The sequence below is a fragment of the Vigna radiata genome, unplaced genomic scaffold (genome assembly GCF_000741045.1).
Source record: "Vigna radiata var. radiata cultivar VC1973A unplaced genomic scaffold, Vradiata_ver6 scaffold_23, whole genome shotgun sequence".
NCBI lineage: Eukaryota > Viridiplantae > Streptophyta > Magnoliopsida > Fabales > Fabaceae > Vigna > Vigna radiata.
This window is the reverse complement of record NW_014541837.1, coordinates 2,429,253-2,447,381: the sequence shown is the minus strand read 5'-3', so window position 1 is coordinate 2,447,381 and position 18,129 is coordinate 2,429,253. Positions and strand designations below refer to the sequence as shown.

General features: G+C 33.5%; 2 protein-coding genes and 1 pseudogene across 5 annotated transcripts; 1 reads left to right on the top strand and 2 right to left on the bottom strand.

Moving 5' to 3' along the window:
* The first annotated feature begins 706 nt into the window (after nucleotides 1-706).
* Nucleotides 707-1,586, top strand: LOC106778570. The gene has a single exon (XM_014666539.2). The coding sequence runs from the start codon at nucleotides 784-786 to the stop codon at nucleotides 1,420-1,422; it is 639 nt and encodes a 212-aa protein (XP_014522025.1). The 5' UTR covers nucleotides 707-783; the 3' UTR covers nucleotides 1,423-1,586.
* Nucleotides 1,587-3,753: 2,167 nt separating this feature from the next.
* On the bottom strand, nucleotides 3,754-4,745 carry LOC111240698 (annotated as a pseudogene).
* Nucleotides 3,754-11,817, bottom strand: LOC106778495 (pentatricopeptide repeat-containing protein At4g04790, mitochondrial). Of its 4 annotated transcripts, XM_014666469.2 has the most exons (10): nucleotides 11,517-11,816; nucleotides 11,300-11,347; nucleotides 10,269-10,892; nucleotides 9,739-9,918; nucleotides 9,336-9,400; nucleotides 8,651-8,758; nucleotides 6,190-6,303; nucleotides 5,066-5,184; nucleotides 4,174-4,553; nucleotides 3,754-4,080 (listed from the first exon to the last, which is right to left on the bottom strand). In XM_014666469.2, exons 1-8 carry the CDS (start codon nucleotides 11,689-11,691, stop codon nucleotides 5,116-5,118), a joined length of 1,383 nt encoding a protein of 460 aa, XP_014521955.1. In that variant the 5' UTR covers nucleotides 11,692-11,816; the 3' UTR covers nucleotides 3,754-4,080; nucleotides 4,174-4,553; nucleotides 5,066-5,115. The 4 variants fall into 4 exon arrangements, with proteins under 4 accessions (XP_014521955.1, XP_014521951.1, XP_014521953.1 ...); XM_014666465.2 differs by having other exon boundaries at nucleotides 3,754-4,553; XM_014666467.2 differs by having other exon boundaries at nucleotides 3,754-4,526.
* Nucleotides 11,818-18,129: the final 6,312 nt, after the last annotated feature.

Below are 18,129 nucleotides of genomic sequence, written 5' to 3'. Positions count from 1 at the left end.
TATATATATATATATATATATATATATATATATATATATATATATATATATATATATATATATATATATATATATATATATATATATATGAATGATGATTATAATATAATAGTTATATATGAGTCTTCTCTAGTGAATGATTATCAATTTTGTATACTAAATGGAAAGTTACAGATTTAATATAATATACCAATATTTATACAACATAACTTTTACTAAAATAAGTATTAATTATATTTTTCACGCATTTAAACGAGTATTATATATATAACGTCGTAATTTCATTTATATATATATATATATATATATATATATATATATATATATAAATAAAAGTACATTTTTAATTTTAAATTTTTAAATTTAGACTCTAGATTTTTAGTTTTTGTAAATATTATAATTTCATTGAAATTTTAATTTTAACTTTTCAAAAAAAAACTAGATTTATGAAAGTTTTCTATGTTGTTTGATTTCGTACTGCTGTGTTAATAACTTTGAATCAAAATATTAGATTTTTGACACAAGTTTTATGTGTAAAATTCCAAGCATTTTGACAGTAGGATTCAACCCTTCCAGCTACATAATAACAACAGGTGTTTTGTATTTTACAGCTGACTTCTTCCTCACTAGATATTTCTAGTTTCGAGATATCATTTTCTTATTGGACAGTAACTGAACTGTGTGTTATCTCAAAAGTGATTGCTTTTTGTGCATGTGTATACACCAAACCAACCATAATCCAAACAAAGCCTTATCTTCATTATTCTTCAGTTCCAAACTGGCATGGCTTCCACAGTGTTCACATATCCTTCTCTTCAGCTTCACATCCACTCACAAAAAGCATCAAATCCATCAGAGTTTTCCATTCACAGCCAACCCAGAAAGCAGTTTTCCATTAGATGCACATCTCTGGAATCCAGTCCTCCTGAGGATGATTTTCTAACCCCAGACCCTTCCTTCAGCACAGTGAACAGTGAAGAGTCTTTTCCCATTGAGAAGAGAAGGAGGTCAGAGATAGTGAGGGAGAGAAGGGGAAAGAAACTTGTGCAGCCTGAGCCTCCAAACTTTGAAATTGGATGGAAGAGGACAAAAGAGATAAAGCAAGAGGTGCCAGTTGGGTATGTCATAGCTGACTTCTTGGAGAAGCTAGAGACCCTCATGGGGAAGCAGTTTGGATCAGCAGAACTGCTGGCAAAGGTGGGAGAAATTGTGGCTGAGAGGGCAAGAGAAGAGGCTGAGGTTCTAATGGATGAAGGGAAAGTGGAGGAGAGAATGGTGACAGAACTGTTCAGAGTGTTGAAGCTGATGGAGATGGATTTGGCTATGGTTAAGGCTGCTGTCAAGGAGGAAACATTGGAAGAAAGGCTTGAGCAGGCCAAGGCAAGGTGCAGGCAAGCCATACTTGTTGCTTATTCCTTTTGAACTCTTTCATGGGGATTCTGTCACATTAGAGATACAGTGTTACAGTGCTCAAGAACTTCAAACAAATCATATATATTTCTTTTCTTCCATTCTTCCCCCCCATTGAAATTTTAATACCCATCACATTCTTTTAACAGAAAGATGTCAAGTGTGTGTTTGGATTACTGAATCCCTTTTTGTTTATGCACATTAATGACAAAAATAAATCCTCGTAATAGATGAGGTTATAAGGATGATTTAATCGCCATTATTAACAATTTTTAGTTTCTAAAAGTATAACTATTTCAATGTTTAATTAAGAATTATTGCCAACTGTTTAATTCGTTTCTTTTTATTAGTAGTAAATGTACATATATGAGTAAATAAATAAAATAGGAAAAGTTGCTCCTACCTAACATATTTCTAACATATATTCTGATGAATAACACTTAAATTTTCAATTTTAAAATAGACATTCATATTTTTTACTTTTTGATAAATTTCATTAATGTATCATATATTTGAGCATTCTTCCCTACACCTCACCTATCTCGTCATGCACCTCCTCATTGACAGTTTTGCCCTTCTTTTCCACTCTTTTTCCGCATTTCATCTTTAAATTCTACACCCCTTTTCTTTCTCTCTCTATTGGTACTTCTTCCTCCTCTTTCATTTTTATAAACTAGAAACTGTTGGGAGAGTCTTATGATTTTGTTAGTGTAATATAACCATTTTTGTGACAAAAGCCATTCATGACCCTTCGATTTTTGTATGCATCTCATCAAATAAAAATTTAATTAAATGTAACAAAGTAAGAAAAAGAAAAGCAATAAAAAAACCCTAAATCCCAATTCCAATTATCCCATATCCAAGTGCGGAGAAGCAGAGAAGGAGAAGAGGAAGAAGCAGCTCCCAAGTGCAAAAAGTCGCAGCTCGAGGAGAAGGAGAAGGCGAACGACAACTTCCAAGTGTGGTGCGAAAAAGACAAACCGCACCTCCCAAGTGCAGAGAAGACGAACCGCACCTCCAAGTGAGGAGAAGATGAACAACTCCAAGTGCAGCTTCCCAACCCTCTCAACTGCACTTCCCTGCGCCACCCATATGCCCGATCTCTGCCACCACCTACTGCTATAACCTTGCCTCAACATCATATAAACCAATCACAGAAACAAACACCTCTCATAACCTACAAAATCAGAAGACTCTCCCAACAATTAAAAAAATGAGGAAGGAGGGAAAAAGAGAGAAGTGTCAATAGAGAGAGAAAGAAAGGGGATGTAGGATTTCAAATGAAATGCGAAAAAAGAATGGTAAAGAAGAGTAAAACTGCCAATGAGAAGGTGCAGGACAAGATAGGTGAAGGTGTAGGAAGGAATGCTCCATATATATTTTTAAACAAATTCACTTCTATTTTATACAAAAATACCATATTGATTGTAACTTAAATAACCAAATGTCAATATCAAATTAAAATTTTAAAATAGAAACAATAAATAATCTTTTATAAACAAATGTTTCAAAAATTATAGATAAAATAAAAGTGATGTCTGTCACTATATTAAAAACATGTATGAAAAGTAAATAATTTTTTTTTTTATCAAAAACGAGATAAGTGAATCAATTTAAAAATTACCAGGTCAATAAATTTTATTTTAATAAAGGATTCAGAAAAGTTTTTATTTGAAAACTGAAAAGAATTGTAAATGTTTAATTAGAATACAGGTAAATGCAATTTCCCAGTAGAAATACCTAGTTATGAAATGATTTCCATACTTATCAAGTTAAAAGAATTTGAAAGTCTTCTACTCGGAAAGGTCAACATTTGTCTTGTTATTCTAAGCAAATTTCAAATTATAAACATTATAAAAATCCATTTCAGTAGAAATCACGGGGTCTTCTAATTAATCTCAGCATAGAATAAATGTATAGAAGAATTAGGGACCGAAATTCTGACGAAGGTCATTTGTGGATGGAATTGAGATCCATCTACTATCAAGGTTTTCAATATGAACATTTATATTTTCATAAAAAAGTCTCTGTTTCTTGCACCCCTACGTACTTTTACAGAGACACATGCACATGCACATATATATATATATATATATATATATATATATATATATATATATATATATATATATATATATTCATTAGAGTGAAAACCCTCTGTACTAGAAGCAAACTTGTTGAAAAGCACCAAACATGCTCCTCTTGTCAGCATTATGCAAATCACTGACATTAGGACAGCCACTTAAAAATGAATCATTATGACATTTCTGTGCAGGCAAAACCCAAAGCTTATCCTTGAAACCTAAAACGGGGTGCAAATGACTGGAGTCTAACTCTTTTCAATCAGAGAAAATACCTATACACTTAAAGACAAATGTTGTCAATACAAATGTGGAGTAATGGAACAAGCATCATAATGAAGGTGGAAAACCCAGAAAATCTTTCCACATCCAATTTACAATACTTCAAGGTCCAAACACAACATAGCTGTTTGAAAGCGTTTCAGACTTGCACAAACTACAACAATAACTCAACATAGTCAACTATGTTTCTTGTTATTGAATTGTACAAATTAAGTGAAAAGGAAGTCAGAGCCAATATTATAATAGAGAACTTCCATAACTTGCTCATCATTTTGGAACTTATCCTTGAGCAGATTGCCCAACTTCACTGCAGAACTGACACAAAATACAATGAACATAAAGTAAATTGCACAATAAATTTAGTCATAGAAATTCAAGAAAGTGAAGGGAAAGAAAGAACCTTAAATGCTTATTCGAAATAGAATACAAAGATGATTCTGCAGCAAACATCTTTTCAATTGTCTGTATGAATCACCTAATTCCTCAAGTAGAAGGGACGCAACCTATCAACTCACCTCGGAATGAGAGTGCTCCAGGGAATGTCCAATGGCTTGATTATGAAGGCTTGCAAGTTAAAAATTACATAAATTACTGATGAATTCAAAACCTTACAATGAGACTGAACATCTTTTGCCTCCAGATTGCAACTAGCTTGGTTGATTTCCCCATAAGTAACAAGAGCCTCAGACAATTTCCCATGTGGCCTAAGTACTCAGATGAGATAAGAATAGCCTTGACTTGATTCAAGCTCATCTGCGGTATCAATTGATTTAAGGTCACCTGTAACGTTAAGGATTTATAGGATCACAACTAAATTACAAGCTTTCACAACATTAGAGTGTAGCATATCTTGATTACATAATTCAGTTTTTGGAAACTGTATTTATGTAAACCCAAAAATATTACAACGTAGCATCACATTAGCAAAAATAAATAAATACAGGGAGCAACAGTATACATAGAGGAATTCATGACAAGTTTCAAATTATTAACTTGGTAGAGATTAAAAACAAGAACTTGAAACACAGTGAATAAAAACATCAATACAAGATGCAATTTCTTTTGAACAGTATTGGTTCTTCTGAAATGAGGGTATAAGTTTATGCTCAATATAACTCAACTTTTGCGAAGTCTAAGTTAATATCAGAAGGAACAATTGAAGAAATAACTATAAACTTTTGGAGACACGGTGGATAAAAGATCATAAAATGGTCAAAACGGAAGAGATGAATTCATTCTTGATTCAGATATAGATGTAAGAATCTATTATATGGCTATTAAACATAACTTACATTCACTCTATCCTCTTCATGTTTAGAGTTTCTAATTAGGTAGCTGAGCTCTATGAATCCGGTTTTATATCAGCACAAGGCATGTGCTCAAGGACCCTCACCCCATCAATGATGTTTTTCTGCAAAAATTTGATTAAAAGGGTGAGAAAAAGAATTATTGTTTAAAGTGAGAAGTTGATTTAAATACACCACAAAATGTCATAATATTTGAGAATAGTCTTGTTAATCATTGTGGCAATAAAACTATCTGCATTATCAACAGCAATATTCCAATGAAGAGAAGATATGAGCACATGAAAAAGGACTCTAAGCTTAACCCAACTAGTTTTTAAGGTGGAGGTTACATCCATTTTTATATTATAATTTGATCATATACTTGATCAATGTAGAACCTCCAACATACTTCCTCCCAAAGACCAGTAATCTTGAGTGCGAGATAGATATATGTAGATAGTTTAATAGCAGCCCAATAGTGGTTGCCACAATAAATCCAACAAATTTTGCTAAAATAGGTCCTTGATATTCTCTAATACCATCTTATGAAAGTATATTATAAGCCTAACTTAACCTTACAAAATCATCTTATAAAGTGAAATTTATACCTCCACTAAATATTATATAATTTGGTTATACGTTAGGAAGCTAAAAGTATATGAAACTAAATAATACAGCAGAACAACCATAAAATTCTTCCTTATAACTTAGCTTTTAGCTAGTTAAAGGAGAAAACATTGTTGGACGTCCACTTAATATATTTGCTCTTAATTTAACTGATCCCTTGACATGGTGACATTGCCAGAAGTAATGATTTTAATTTTAAATTTCAAATTAAATTTTAGTATAAGTTAGTGATGGGACATATACTTCAAATTTTCTTAAAAGCACGGGACTTCCAATTTGACGGGGTTATTTTATTTTGAAAAATAAGATCATCCTTGGATATTCACTAAATAGTAATACTATTAACTTTCAAGTCAAACAGTTCACAAGCTGTAACTAATTCAAGATCGTGAACTAAGATATAAAGGCCATATCATGTGGAGAGAAGATATGAGCACATTAGGACACAAGTACTATGACCAAAGAAGAAACAAAGGAGTAATTGTATGGAAGATTGGTCTTACCAAATTATATTCAGATGTTTCGTCACAAATTTGTAACATTGAGTGTAATACCTCAGTTGATAGAGTCAAACCTGCTTCACACATTTCATTGACAATATCAAGTGCTACATGCACCTGCATTACAAACCAACAAGAATTCATCTTAAATGCAAACTAAACTGTTAATGGAGTGACTGAAAATCCTAGTTCTATATATATATATATATATATATATAGAACTATTGAAGCCCATTGTTAACACTTGATTATAGGGACTGGAGTATTATGGAATACCCATGTTCCCTATCAAATAGTATGAAAAATTCTGTAGAGTATTTCCCATCTTAGCAATTAGCTTTTAAAGGAGTAATTTATGCAAGCAGAGAACATAGTGGTTTCTCTTATTCTATATAGCAAGTGATCAGAAGTATAATTATGAAGAGAAAACCAAATGGCTGTTCAATTGACAAGAAAGCTATTCATTGTGCAACCCTACAAACGATTTTGAAAAATGAAAAGTTCCCACTGAATCAGGGTAGTCTGGGTAAGAATAAGTAGAAAAATTGGAATGTTTCGTGAAAGCATTCCCAAATATTAGGTTAGGACAGATCAAGTGTAGCTTATGAGAGGCAGAGTGATACAGCCCAAATATCTGCTGGGCCAGAAAATATATTGAACAAAGAAACAAAGGAGCAAAGGAAATGGGGACAAGTTTATATTAGGAGAAAAAAAAATAAGGAGGCTGAGCTGGACACAGATTAGTAGCAGAATTAGTTAGTGAGAGAGAAATTGGAGGATCTTAGAAGATTTCCCTTTTCGTTGTTACCTTTATAGTGTCAGAGGTGTGTGGGTCTGTTTTTGACAAAATTAAGAGTGGAGAGTACCGTTTGGGTCTCTTAAGGAGCTTAGCTTTGGGCAGTAGGCTTATTCCTTCTGTTTTTTCCTTGATTTTAATGAAACAGGATCAGTGATCCTTTCTTTATTCTCTTTTCCTCTTATTTCATTACTTTTCCTGTGGTTTCCTATCACAGAGTGAGGAAAGTGCCCAAGACAATGATTGTTCCTTTACTTATAGTACATATGTCAATTGCAGATAAGGAAGTATAGTTAAGGATGACGTGTTGCAGAAACCTTTCTATTGACTATAATCAGAACATCATTCTCCAGTCTAGCAAATTTCAAATGACCAGCCTCCAATAATAACATAAAACCACAAACAACATGAATAAAGATGATAGTGCATAGCAGGAATTGGAGATCCCACATTGAGTAGAAATAAAATCAAATTACAGTATATAAATAGATGCAAACCTCATTTTACAAGATTTAATAAGGTTAAATTAGGTTTAAAATTCACTTCTTCCTAATATGGTATTAGAGTCTATCCTAGCAAGCTTTGTTGGACTCATTATGTCACTCGCTATCAAGCTACTATTGGACCATCCAAAAAATATCTAGTCCCCAAGCTCAAAGTGCTCATTCCTCAACTTAGGAGGTGTGTTGGAGATCTGACTTCGACTAGATACATGGCAAAATTACAATAATAAATGGGTGTAAACCTTATCTTAAGAACATGTTTTGTGAGGTTGAGTTAGACTTAAAGTTCACTTTCTACTAACAGACTTAAAGGAGATTGAGCTAAGCTTAAAGTTCACTTTCTAATAGCAGGGTTAAAGGTGACAAAAGTATGGTGATATGCAAAGTGACAAAACAGATCACAACTTTCAAATGATGATAGGAAGTTAGGAATCTATTAACATATGCAAATGGTAGACAATATCTCTTTTCTTTCCTTTCCCTCTTCTTTTGAATTACTTCGATGAGTAGAATTCTTCTAATGATTTTTGGATATAAGCGGATAGGACAGGTCATTGGATAAGATCTTCAAGTTTTCTTATCAACAAGTGAAGGAATATATGAGCAGAGTGCAAATGGTAGACAATATCTCCATTTTTTTAGGAGTTATAAAGTGGTTTAGTAACATTTGCCGATAAAAAAACAAAATCTCCGTTTTTTACTTTTTCTTTTTTGTTTGAATTACTTTTATGTACAGTAAATTAGTAATCCTTCTAATGATTTTTGGATATCAGTGCACAGGACACGTCATTGTATAAGATCTTCAAGTCTTTTTTTATCAAAAAAGCACACAAAAGAATCAGAAAAAGCCATTATGGTGTCAAATAAGCTTAATTACTTGAATGCATGAATACATTTTTTCTATTAAATAAAAATATAAAACTAACAATGCAGAGAAAGTAAATGTCAGCGGGTCCACAAATAAAAATACACAGCCTTTGTCAATAGTTCAAATTTTGTTCTTCAGTAAAGAGTGAGGAAATTGAAGGGTGCACCTTCACTGTCCTGTCATCTCGCTAGAACGAACAGTTTTCTAACCATTTTCTAGTAGATTTTTTTTTCTTCTGACAGAGAAAGTTCTGGTAGTCACTTAGTAATCATTAGAATGCAATAAAGAAAATTGTACCTTGTGCAATGCACAGCTATGTAAAATGATCTTCTCGTATGATGAGGATGAAGGTGAAACTTCTAGTCTTTGGTGCAAGTCTTTGAACTTTTTTTTGACATCCTCAACCTTCAAGAACACCAAAAATAAATGTGAGAAAATGACGCACCAAATGCACAAAGAACTTTCCCCACATTACAGACAAATACTGTATTGAAAATTATCATGTCAAACAACATATATGCAACAAAACAGCTATGGACATCTCTTGATCGTGATCAATGTTAATATGCTACTATGCACATTTTAGCATACAATTCATTGGCTTTAAAGTTTCAACCACAACAGAGATGAGTTTCAACAATTTTTTTATATAACTGAACCAAATTTAAAGACACCAATTCCATCTTACCTGATAATTCACTTTAACGCACTGTAGATGATAACCTACAAATGCTTCTATTTATTTCAACTTTAATTGAGACTTCAAAATTAATTATCAAGAAAATGTCATTAAAGAATGCTAATAAAAACTAGCTATCTGGCTTTGGTACTACATTAATCAAACTAAATTTCGGAAGAAACATAAAAATGGGAAAATGGAGACTTAGTTCAAAAATGAAGCAAATTGCAAAAAGGCAGAAGTACGTAAAGAGTATCATGGCATCACAGAAATTATTAGAATCATTTGTGAGAGATTTCTTACCAATAAATTTGGAATGCTAACAACATAGCAAGCAATGAAGTTTGTAACATTATTTGCTTCATGATCTGCAAAATGTAAGAGAACCTCAGTATGTATATATACTAGAGAGAACTATACAGAGCAAGCAATACCACTATATGACTACAATACTAATTCAAATACAAATGGGTAGAATGTAAGAAAATTCTTTGTTTAAAGACATTTACAATTAGCTGAGAAAAGGAAAGATCCATGCAGTCCAAATTTTGGACCACTTAATACATATAAAATTATGTGAAGCAAAATTGGTAGATAGAAAGACCCATTTAGCATATACAAATTCTTATTCTTCTTTTCCAAATGCAACTCAGTGCCATTACACAAGTACATCACCCAAGGTGAATCAAGATCAATATCGAATTACCACTATTTTTTAAGTAAAAAAGGAACTTCTCTGCCACAGGTTCCAATAGTAATCTTCCTAATGCCTGAAATACCATTGCTACAGATTCAGCAGATGAAAGGTCTTTTATGTCTATGATTTCCAACAGCTTCAAAATCTCCTCTGTCCGTTCACTTTCACAAAGAGCCAACAGAACATTCTCTGCAACATAGGTTGATAGTAAGTTCCTAAAGTGCAATATGAAACAATTTTCTATCATTATTAGACATCAAAATGCAAAAAGGGTAGCATCATGCTAGTGGTCCTGTTAATGGCTAAACAGTAGCATAAAACACTCGTATATCAATAATCAAATACAATTAACCACGCGAATTATGTCACTTAAAACAGCATGGGCCAAATAGTTTCACCTCAAATGATCCCAAAATTTTCAATAAAAGACATCAACAGTGTCTCTGTGCAATGAAATCACCTGCTAAACTTTAAATCCAGCAGAAGGTGTTATGGCAAAATAGTGCAAGTGGAAAAAAACATAAAGGAGGTTCTCCTACCTCGTATATCAGACATGTCCTCACTGTCATTCTCTGCAATATAATTACAAATACTCTGAATCTTTTCTTCGTTATTAACTCTCAACCACAACAACATTTCATAGTAACCCAGCCTTGCAACTGAACCGGGATTCTCCTCTTTGATAATAACATAGAAAAACTGAAACTCCTCAACCATACGCATATCAATTATAAACAAAAGAAGTGGGCAATACGTCTGCTCCTCTAGCTCTAAACCTTGTTCCCTCATTGATTTAAAAAGGTTAAAAACCTTCCCCAGTTCTATTGCGATGCCTTCATCATCAGTTTCCCTGGCTTTATCTATGCACATTTCTACCAATGCACTGTATCCTTTCGCATCTGGTTTTCGTCCAAGTTTACCAAACAATTCAAGGGTAGCCTCTGGTCCTAGCATTTTTGCAGAGACTTCAACTAACTTCTGAAAACGGTTTTCTTGAGAGACTTCAAACACATATTTTTGTTTCTTTTTATGAGATTGCTCTTTCCGTTGCAATAATATATTGTTCTGAGAGATGCTCGACAACCACGATAGATTTTGCATTCTTTCAAACTCCTTTGCCCCATCAATTTCCGTAGAACCAGGTTTCTTGGCTGACTTACCAGCTGCAATAAGTAACAATAACCCGATATGATTAACCTTTTAAACCAATTTTTTTGGGAAAACCACAGTACAGGACCTTCATTCAATTACACCTCCCCTCCCACCCCCACCCAAAAAAAGTAAAAAATAAACATTAAGGGAAAAGGAATTGTAAATAGAAACTACTGGTTAAACCATATAGATTAGACCTACTCCCAGCTTCCTCAGTTTTCCTTGTTATCCTAGAGAAAATGGATATATATATTGGTCGTATAATCAAACAAGGATGGTCAAACTTTCTTATTTAGTTTTAATTTTAACAACTCCTTTGAATTATAAGTTCCTCTCACTCCTCCCAAGCTCTCGTTTCTCACTTGACACCCCTCCTATAAGTGTGTGTATTCTCACAGAAGTTTTAACAAACACTTACCATGGAAAATAGAAGAAATATGCTTAAACACCCCGTTAGCCGAATCACCTGCAACAAAATACCAAAAAATTAAAAAACAGATTATTATAAATCAAATTATCCAACAATGCAGCACCCTCGGCAATAGTTTCCAATATCAACTTAACGAATTCGGTTTAAAGTAGACTAAAACCACTTCAGTCAATGTTCGTGAAGGGTGAGGGATGATTGAAAATACCCGAATCAGAGGGTTGTTTAAGCTTGAGGCTTGAGAGCGTGAAATCCTCATCAAGTTCCGAAAGGCATAACGAGGTTGAAGAAGAAGAAGATGAAGGTTGAGGTTTGGATGTGGCACCTTTGGAGGCTGAACGTCGGAACCCAGTGCTTAGATTTCGAATGGAGCGCACTTGCATTGCATTTATAAAATTGAAACGATAAACCCTCCTATAGATCCTTTTTATTCTATGGAACCAGAACCAAGCCACAATTTTACGAAGTGTTTCGCAATGTTAAAAGACTATAGGTGTCTAAGATGTTAAACCCTCTGGATTGGTTACTTGGTTACTTAGTGACTCACTTTAATTTGATTTAGTTGAAAGAATTTGACCTGGTACTATTCATTATAGATTGTGTTAAATTGATTGAGTCACTTGATTTAATTATAATTTTTTTTTAAAATAAAAATATTTATAATTTTTTTAATTCAAATTTAAATAAATTTAATTCTAAAATGATGTTAAACTTAAAAAACAATTCAAAATAAAAAAATATATCATACAATCCAAGTGTAATGGCGAACAAATAAGTTTTTTAATATTGATAATTTTTGTATCACTTGTCCATTTATAATATTAAAATCTTAAATAAATAAATCTATAATATTTTTCTTTCTTGAAACATCTTTTTTTTATCCTTATCTACAATATAATAAAAAAATGCTACCTAATAATATTTAAAAACAAAATAATAAATAATTGAATTAAATTAAGTAGGTTTGTGAGCCAGTCTCACCACGGGTTCAACCTGATGAGTCGGGTTCTAAGTGAGATAGGTTGAAACCTAACGTGCATAAAAAATTTACATTTTTTTTAAATCCAACTCGACTAAAACCCGTAATGAACCGGATTGATTCGCGAATTACAACTCATTTTGACAACACTATTAAAGACTCAAGCTATTTTCAAGTTAAGAAGAGGTTGTAGTTATAAGTAACTAATTTATTCTATATAAATAAAGTTTATGTGTGTGGATTAAAATATAGTTTATGTATTTTTTTTAAATAATTGAATTGTTATTAAATGTTTAAGTATTTTATTTATTTTTTATTAAAATTGTGTAGAAATTTTGTACTTAAATAAATTCAAGTAACAATAATAAAATTAAATTAAACTTTTATTTACTTACTTTTTTTCATTTCTTAAGTTAAACTACATTCAAAATTAATTCGTTTTACAACTTTCACTATATATATAATTTTTATATTTATTATCAGTTACTGCCATTTAAAATGCTAGTTTTTTTTAACTTAAATTACATAAAAATTGAAGAAGTAACTCGATAATATTAAAAATAGTATAATAATTAATTATTTTTTTAAGGTTAAAATAAATTATAATAAATTTAATATACAATAAAAAAATAAAATATAAAAATGATGATAAAAAAATTAAACAACATAAAAGTAACAAAATAATATTATATATTAAAACTAATAAATGCCCTAGTATATGTATTTCTAAAACAATGTTTTTTTAGTTAAAGTGGTTTATAAGAGATATGGAAGAAATTCATGAATAAAATTTCTAATAAATAATAATGTTTAATTATTTCGGACATCTCTATTTATGTAGAATCGTCTCAAATATGTTCTCGTATTGTTTTTTAAATCAATTAGGTCTTTGTTTATGTAAAATTGAATCAATTAGAACCTTGTACTTAATTGGATTAGACGGTGTTAAAAAATCTGTGTGTTGACTTGTTGACTCAGCAACTTTAATGACGTGACACGGTTAGGTGGTCTTATGTGGAATTTATTTTAAATTTTAAATAAAACATAGACTCGTTGGTGACTCCTGTAACGCCCCGACAACTTACAAGGACTGCTGACTGCTCCCACAGATCAACACGAGGCTTTCCAATGTGCTTTGTCCTCACTCACACACTTTTCGAAAAAACTTTCTGGAAGGTCACCCATCCCATAATTACTCTAGGCTAAGCACGCTTAACCATGGAGTAATTATGGGATGGGTGACCTTCCGGGAAGTTTTCTCGGAAAGTGTGTGAGTGAGGACAAAGCACACTGGAAAGCCTCGTGTTGATGTGTGGGGGCAGTCAGCAGTCCCTATAAGTTGTCGGGGCATTACAAATGGTATCAAAACCTAGCCTCTCCCAGTACGGTGTGGTTCGAGGACGAACCATGCGGAAGCTGGTGGGCATGTGACACCCAGGCACTAACGAGGGCAGGGAGTGATCGCCGGTGCAAGAGGCATGGACAAGGAGCGGCTCCTGGCAGGCTTCCAGTGGAAGGGGCACGTGGACGAATCGAACATACACCAGAATGAGAGGGATCTAGAGACTGTATAAGTATGAGACTATATAGTTGAAGGATAACTTAAAGGAATTGATTTGGCTACTCATATCAACAAATGTATTTGCTTTTCGGTAGCCTAACCCATAAGAACTCCATGGTTAAGCGTGCTTAGCCTGGAGTAATTTGGGATGGGTAACCTTCTGGGAAGTTTTCTCGGAAAGTGTGTGAGTGAGGACAAAGCACACTAGAAAGCCTCGTGTTGATGTGTGGGGGCAGTCAACAGTCCTTGTAAGTTGTCGGGGCGTTACAACTCCTCGCCGCTCCAGGGAGATACAACTCCTCGCCGCTCCAGGGAGATAAACTTCAAGAATTCACAGCCTGGGACGAACAACAGACTCACGCCACCACCATCAGTTCTTCCATTGCTGATATAAAGTTTGGGAGCTATTTCCTTTGTAGCTAGCTGGCCAGAGAAAGACACAGAGAAGAAAGTAAAAAAATGCTGCAAGAAAGAGAGGGTAGCTAGTAAAAGAAAAATTGTTGCAAAAGAAGAAAGAGGGTCTTCATGGGCATCCTCAATCGTTGCTGGATGAAAAAGAAGAAAGTGAATTGCCCACTGTCACGTGCGCAACCTTGCTCACTGTTAAATCTTGCTATATGATTCTTGCATTCTGATCTTGAAAATTGGGGATTAGGGTTTATGAATTTGGGATTTTTCTCTGTTTCCAAATTAGTTTTTAGGGGGTTTCCTGCCGTAAGTTTGTGGCATCGAAGGAGTTGGGATTTTTGTTTTCAAACTAGATTATGGGAGGTTTCCTGGCGTAAGTTTGCGACATTGAAAGAGTTGGGATTTTCGTTTACAAATTAGATTTTCGTTTTTAATTTTTCCCGATCAATATCAGCTGCTAAACCATATTCACCAGAATGTCCTAAATAATATTTGTTCAAAGAATCTAAGTTCCTTTCATCTGGACCTCTTGTTTTACCAAATTCATCTTCCCTATGGTAGTAATCATAATTCCTAAGTTTATCCGCTATAAGGACATCGAACCCAGGTTAATCGACTATAAGGACATCGAACCCAGGTAACGATTCTTGAGAAACTCATCATTGTCCTTGCCATTGTGGAAATTGAGGGCTATGAGTGTGTGGGTGACAGAGAGAGAATGGAAGGCTTGACGGAGGGAAGGAGGGAACGGAGGAATACGTAGCACCACGCGCCCCCAAATTTCTTTCATTTAAAAATTTCAAAACCCTAGTCATTAATAACCTATGCCACATCAAAATTAATTGCTTCGTCAGCGTGCCATGACACAATAAATTTAACCCCGTTCACTAAAATTAACGGTAAGGTTCCAATTGACTCAATTTTACACAAATTGGGACCTAATTGAGTTAAAAAAAATACGAGGACCTATTTGAGACGATTCTGCAGAAATAGGGATGTCCGAAATGATTAAACCAAATAATAATTAGGTTTAGTATGATACTTTTATTTATAGTTATTCATAAAGATCCAAAATGCATAGTATAATCCTATATTAAGTTTCTTTAAAGTCAATTTCTTCTTTTTAAAAATAATCTTTAGTCATAAGATGAGCATGATACCTTTTCACATTATTTTATGAATGTTTTAAAATAGTTTTTTAATAAAAATGAATAGAAAGTATTCTTAAAGTCAATCCCTTCCTTTTAAGTGTAGCCCTTAGCCATAAGACGAGTCTTATATGTTTCCACATTACCTTTCGAAACCCTCTTAGTCTTAATATGCATTTGAACCAAAGAGTTTGCAACTTCTAATAACATGACAAGTTCCTCAACTTTGTTATCTTATGTGAACTTATACTTCTTATTCATTACTTTAATCCACTTATCTAAACTGGAATCTTATATAGCTCGACGGAAGTTGATTAAGTCATCTTCCATAACTCAATTATTTTCATGTTCTCGGAGAAGTATCATATAATCATGTAAAATAATTCTTCTCATTTGTTTTTTAAATCTTCACAAAGGTCCTAGCTCATGAAACATAGATTCTTAAAGATCTTGAATTTATTCTTCATGAACAACCAAATTATCTTGAGTTGAAATATTTTCTTGAGATTCTAAACTTGCTATATCAAAAACAAATGTACAAATTAATTCTAAAGTTTGTTATTGATTCTTCTTCTAAGACAAGTCTTTAACCTTAACTTTCCTCAAACTAAATGTCCTAAAAAATGTAGCAGTTATCATCTCAAAAGAAAATTAATTTGGGATCATAAAATATAAAGCCTTTGGACCTTTTAGAATAATCAATAAAGTAATTGCTTATTATTCAGGAAACCAACTTCTTTTTGATAACGGTGTAAAAACCGTTATTTTTATACTTAGATATGATATCAAAACACACCCTTTGTGGCTTAGAATGAGCTTAAAAATAAGTAAAACACTTAGTTGAGTCATGTGAGAGTCAAAAGTTGGTTTTAGAGATATTATGCTTTTTTTTTGCATTGTTTTGCATGGTTTTGATGAGAATTGAAGATGGAAGTGAAGAAAGGTGGAATTAGACTCATGAAAGAAGCAGATAAAGGATGAAAAGAAGAGTCAAGTGAATCGCTCAGCGGCCAAAACCAGCGCTGAGCGGCCAGAGCGATTAGAGGCAAACCGCTCAGCGGTTAAACTGACCGCTGAGCGGTGACGCGGCTAGAAGGAAAACGTTGAGCGATTTAATTAGGCGCTGAGCGATTATCTGTTTCTATTGGGCTTAAATTTTGTTACTTTTTTTGTCTATAAATAGGCCTAGTGCGATTCAAAAAGTAATCTTTTGGCAGGCAGAGACGTCCAGAGCAATTCTACACACCTTGGAGGAGGTTCCTTGGATGCTTAGGCTCCAATCTACCAAATTTAGGGTTTATTCTTCCATTCTTTCATTATATTTCATCTAGATTCACCATGTCAATGGTGAATTAAACCCTAGGTTGTTGGGGAACAATGTAATCTTTTGAAACTCTTGTATATCAAAATTCTTATCTTCTTTATATGCTTGCATATGCTTACTTTATCAATTGTTGGGTTCCTTACCTTTGCTTAATGCTTTTATCGTTTAACTCATTCGGTAAATGTTGTTTGTCTTTATTGATACGGAGACGTACAATAATGTCATGAACTGGGGGGAATTCCTTGATTATGCTAATACCGCCTAGAGATAGGGGTAGGACGATCAATTGTATTTTTCTTCCGTTTATCATGCATTTTAGTTATAGGAGAGGCTAGAGATAGCAAGCCAGTAGTTAGTAATAGGCTTTTTTCGCCAAGAGATTGGGTTTAGGGTAGACTAAGAAAGTTTGCATGACAATATGATAAATAAGCAAAGTAGATAAGAAGAGTAGACATAAGAGGGTGGATAAGATGAAATTGTAAACCCCAACAACTCCATTCATCCATAGTTTCTTCTAGCCAATTTATTCATTGCATCTTGCATGTTTAATTTCTTCTTGCATACAAAACCTAAATTTAATTCTTTTCCCAAGTCTTAAACGATTGGTTTACACGAAAGTTAAGGCCTAAGAGTCCTTTGGGAAACGATACTCGGACTTACCCGTTTTATATTACTTTATAACGATCTGGTACACTTTCCAGGGACTTAACAAGTTTTTGGCGCTGTTGTCGGGGACTCGTGGTTTAACTTATCTAGTAATGTAAATTGATTAAATTTGACTTGACTGTATATATTTTGTTTTTGTTTTTATTTTTATATGAAGTGCTACTAGGGTTTGTGTTTCTTGTGCATACAGGAGACTAGACATACTAGGAGCAAAAAAAATACGCAACCTCTTCTTGAAGGCTTGAGTGAAACAAGGGGAAGGAGAGTCAGACACCCATCTAGGGATTTGTTTCCTTTTCCTGACAAATTATTATCACCTTCACCAAAAGCTCGTACACTAGATTAATAAGAGATGGCAAATGAGCAACCCCCTCTAAGACACACTCTAGCAGATCAATCTAATGTTGTTGGCCCTTTCCACTTCAACAGCATAGCCATGACAATAGACCATACGACTAACATGGTGAAATCCAGCGCTTATCCATCTGGTGCAAGGCAACCAGTTTCACGGCTTGTCAAATGAGAACCCATATGATCATTTGACAACGTTTAGTGAAATCTGTAACACTGTGAAAATGACGGGAGTGCCAGATGAATGAGTAAAGCTTAGCTTGTTTCCATTCTCATTAGGAGGCAATGCTAAGACGTGGCTTAATTCCTTTCCTGAAGGGACATTCACTACATGGGAGACTGTGGCAACTAAATTTGTCAATAAATATTTTCCACAGTCCAAAG

What these genes read in the sequence shown, in the direction of transcription:
- LOC106778495 (XM_014666465.2), bottom strand. Translation starts at nt 11,691, where the DNA reads ATGCAAGTGCGCTCCATTCGAAATCTAAGCACTGGGTTCCGACGTTCA. An exon ending in TATTTCTTCTATTTTCCATG is followed by an intron (nt 10,893 to 11,299) that starts GTAAGTGTTTGT and finishes TACTTATTGCAG; the next exon opens with CTGGTAAGTCAGCCAAGAAA. An exon ending in ATAGCTGTGCATTGCACAAG is followed by an intron (nt 6,304 to 8,650) that starts GTACAATTTTCT and finishes TTTGTAATGCAG; the next exon opens with GTGCATGTAGCACTTGATAT.
- LOC106778570 (XM_014666539.2), top strand. Translation starts at nt 784, where the DNA reads ATGGCTTCCACAGTGTTCACATATCCTTCTCTTCAGCTTCACATCCAC.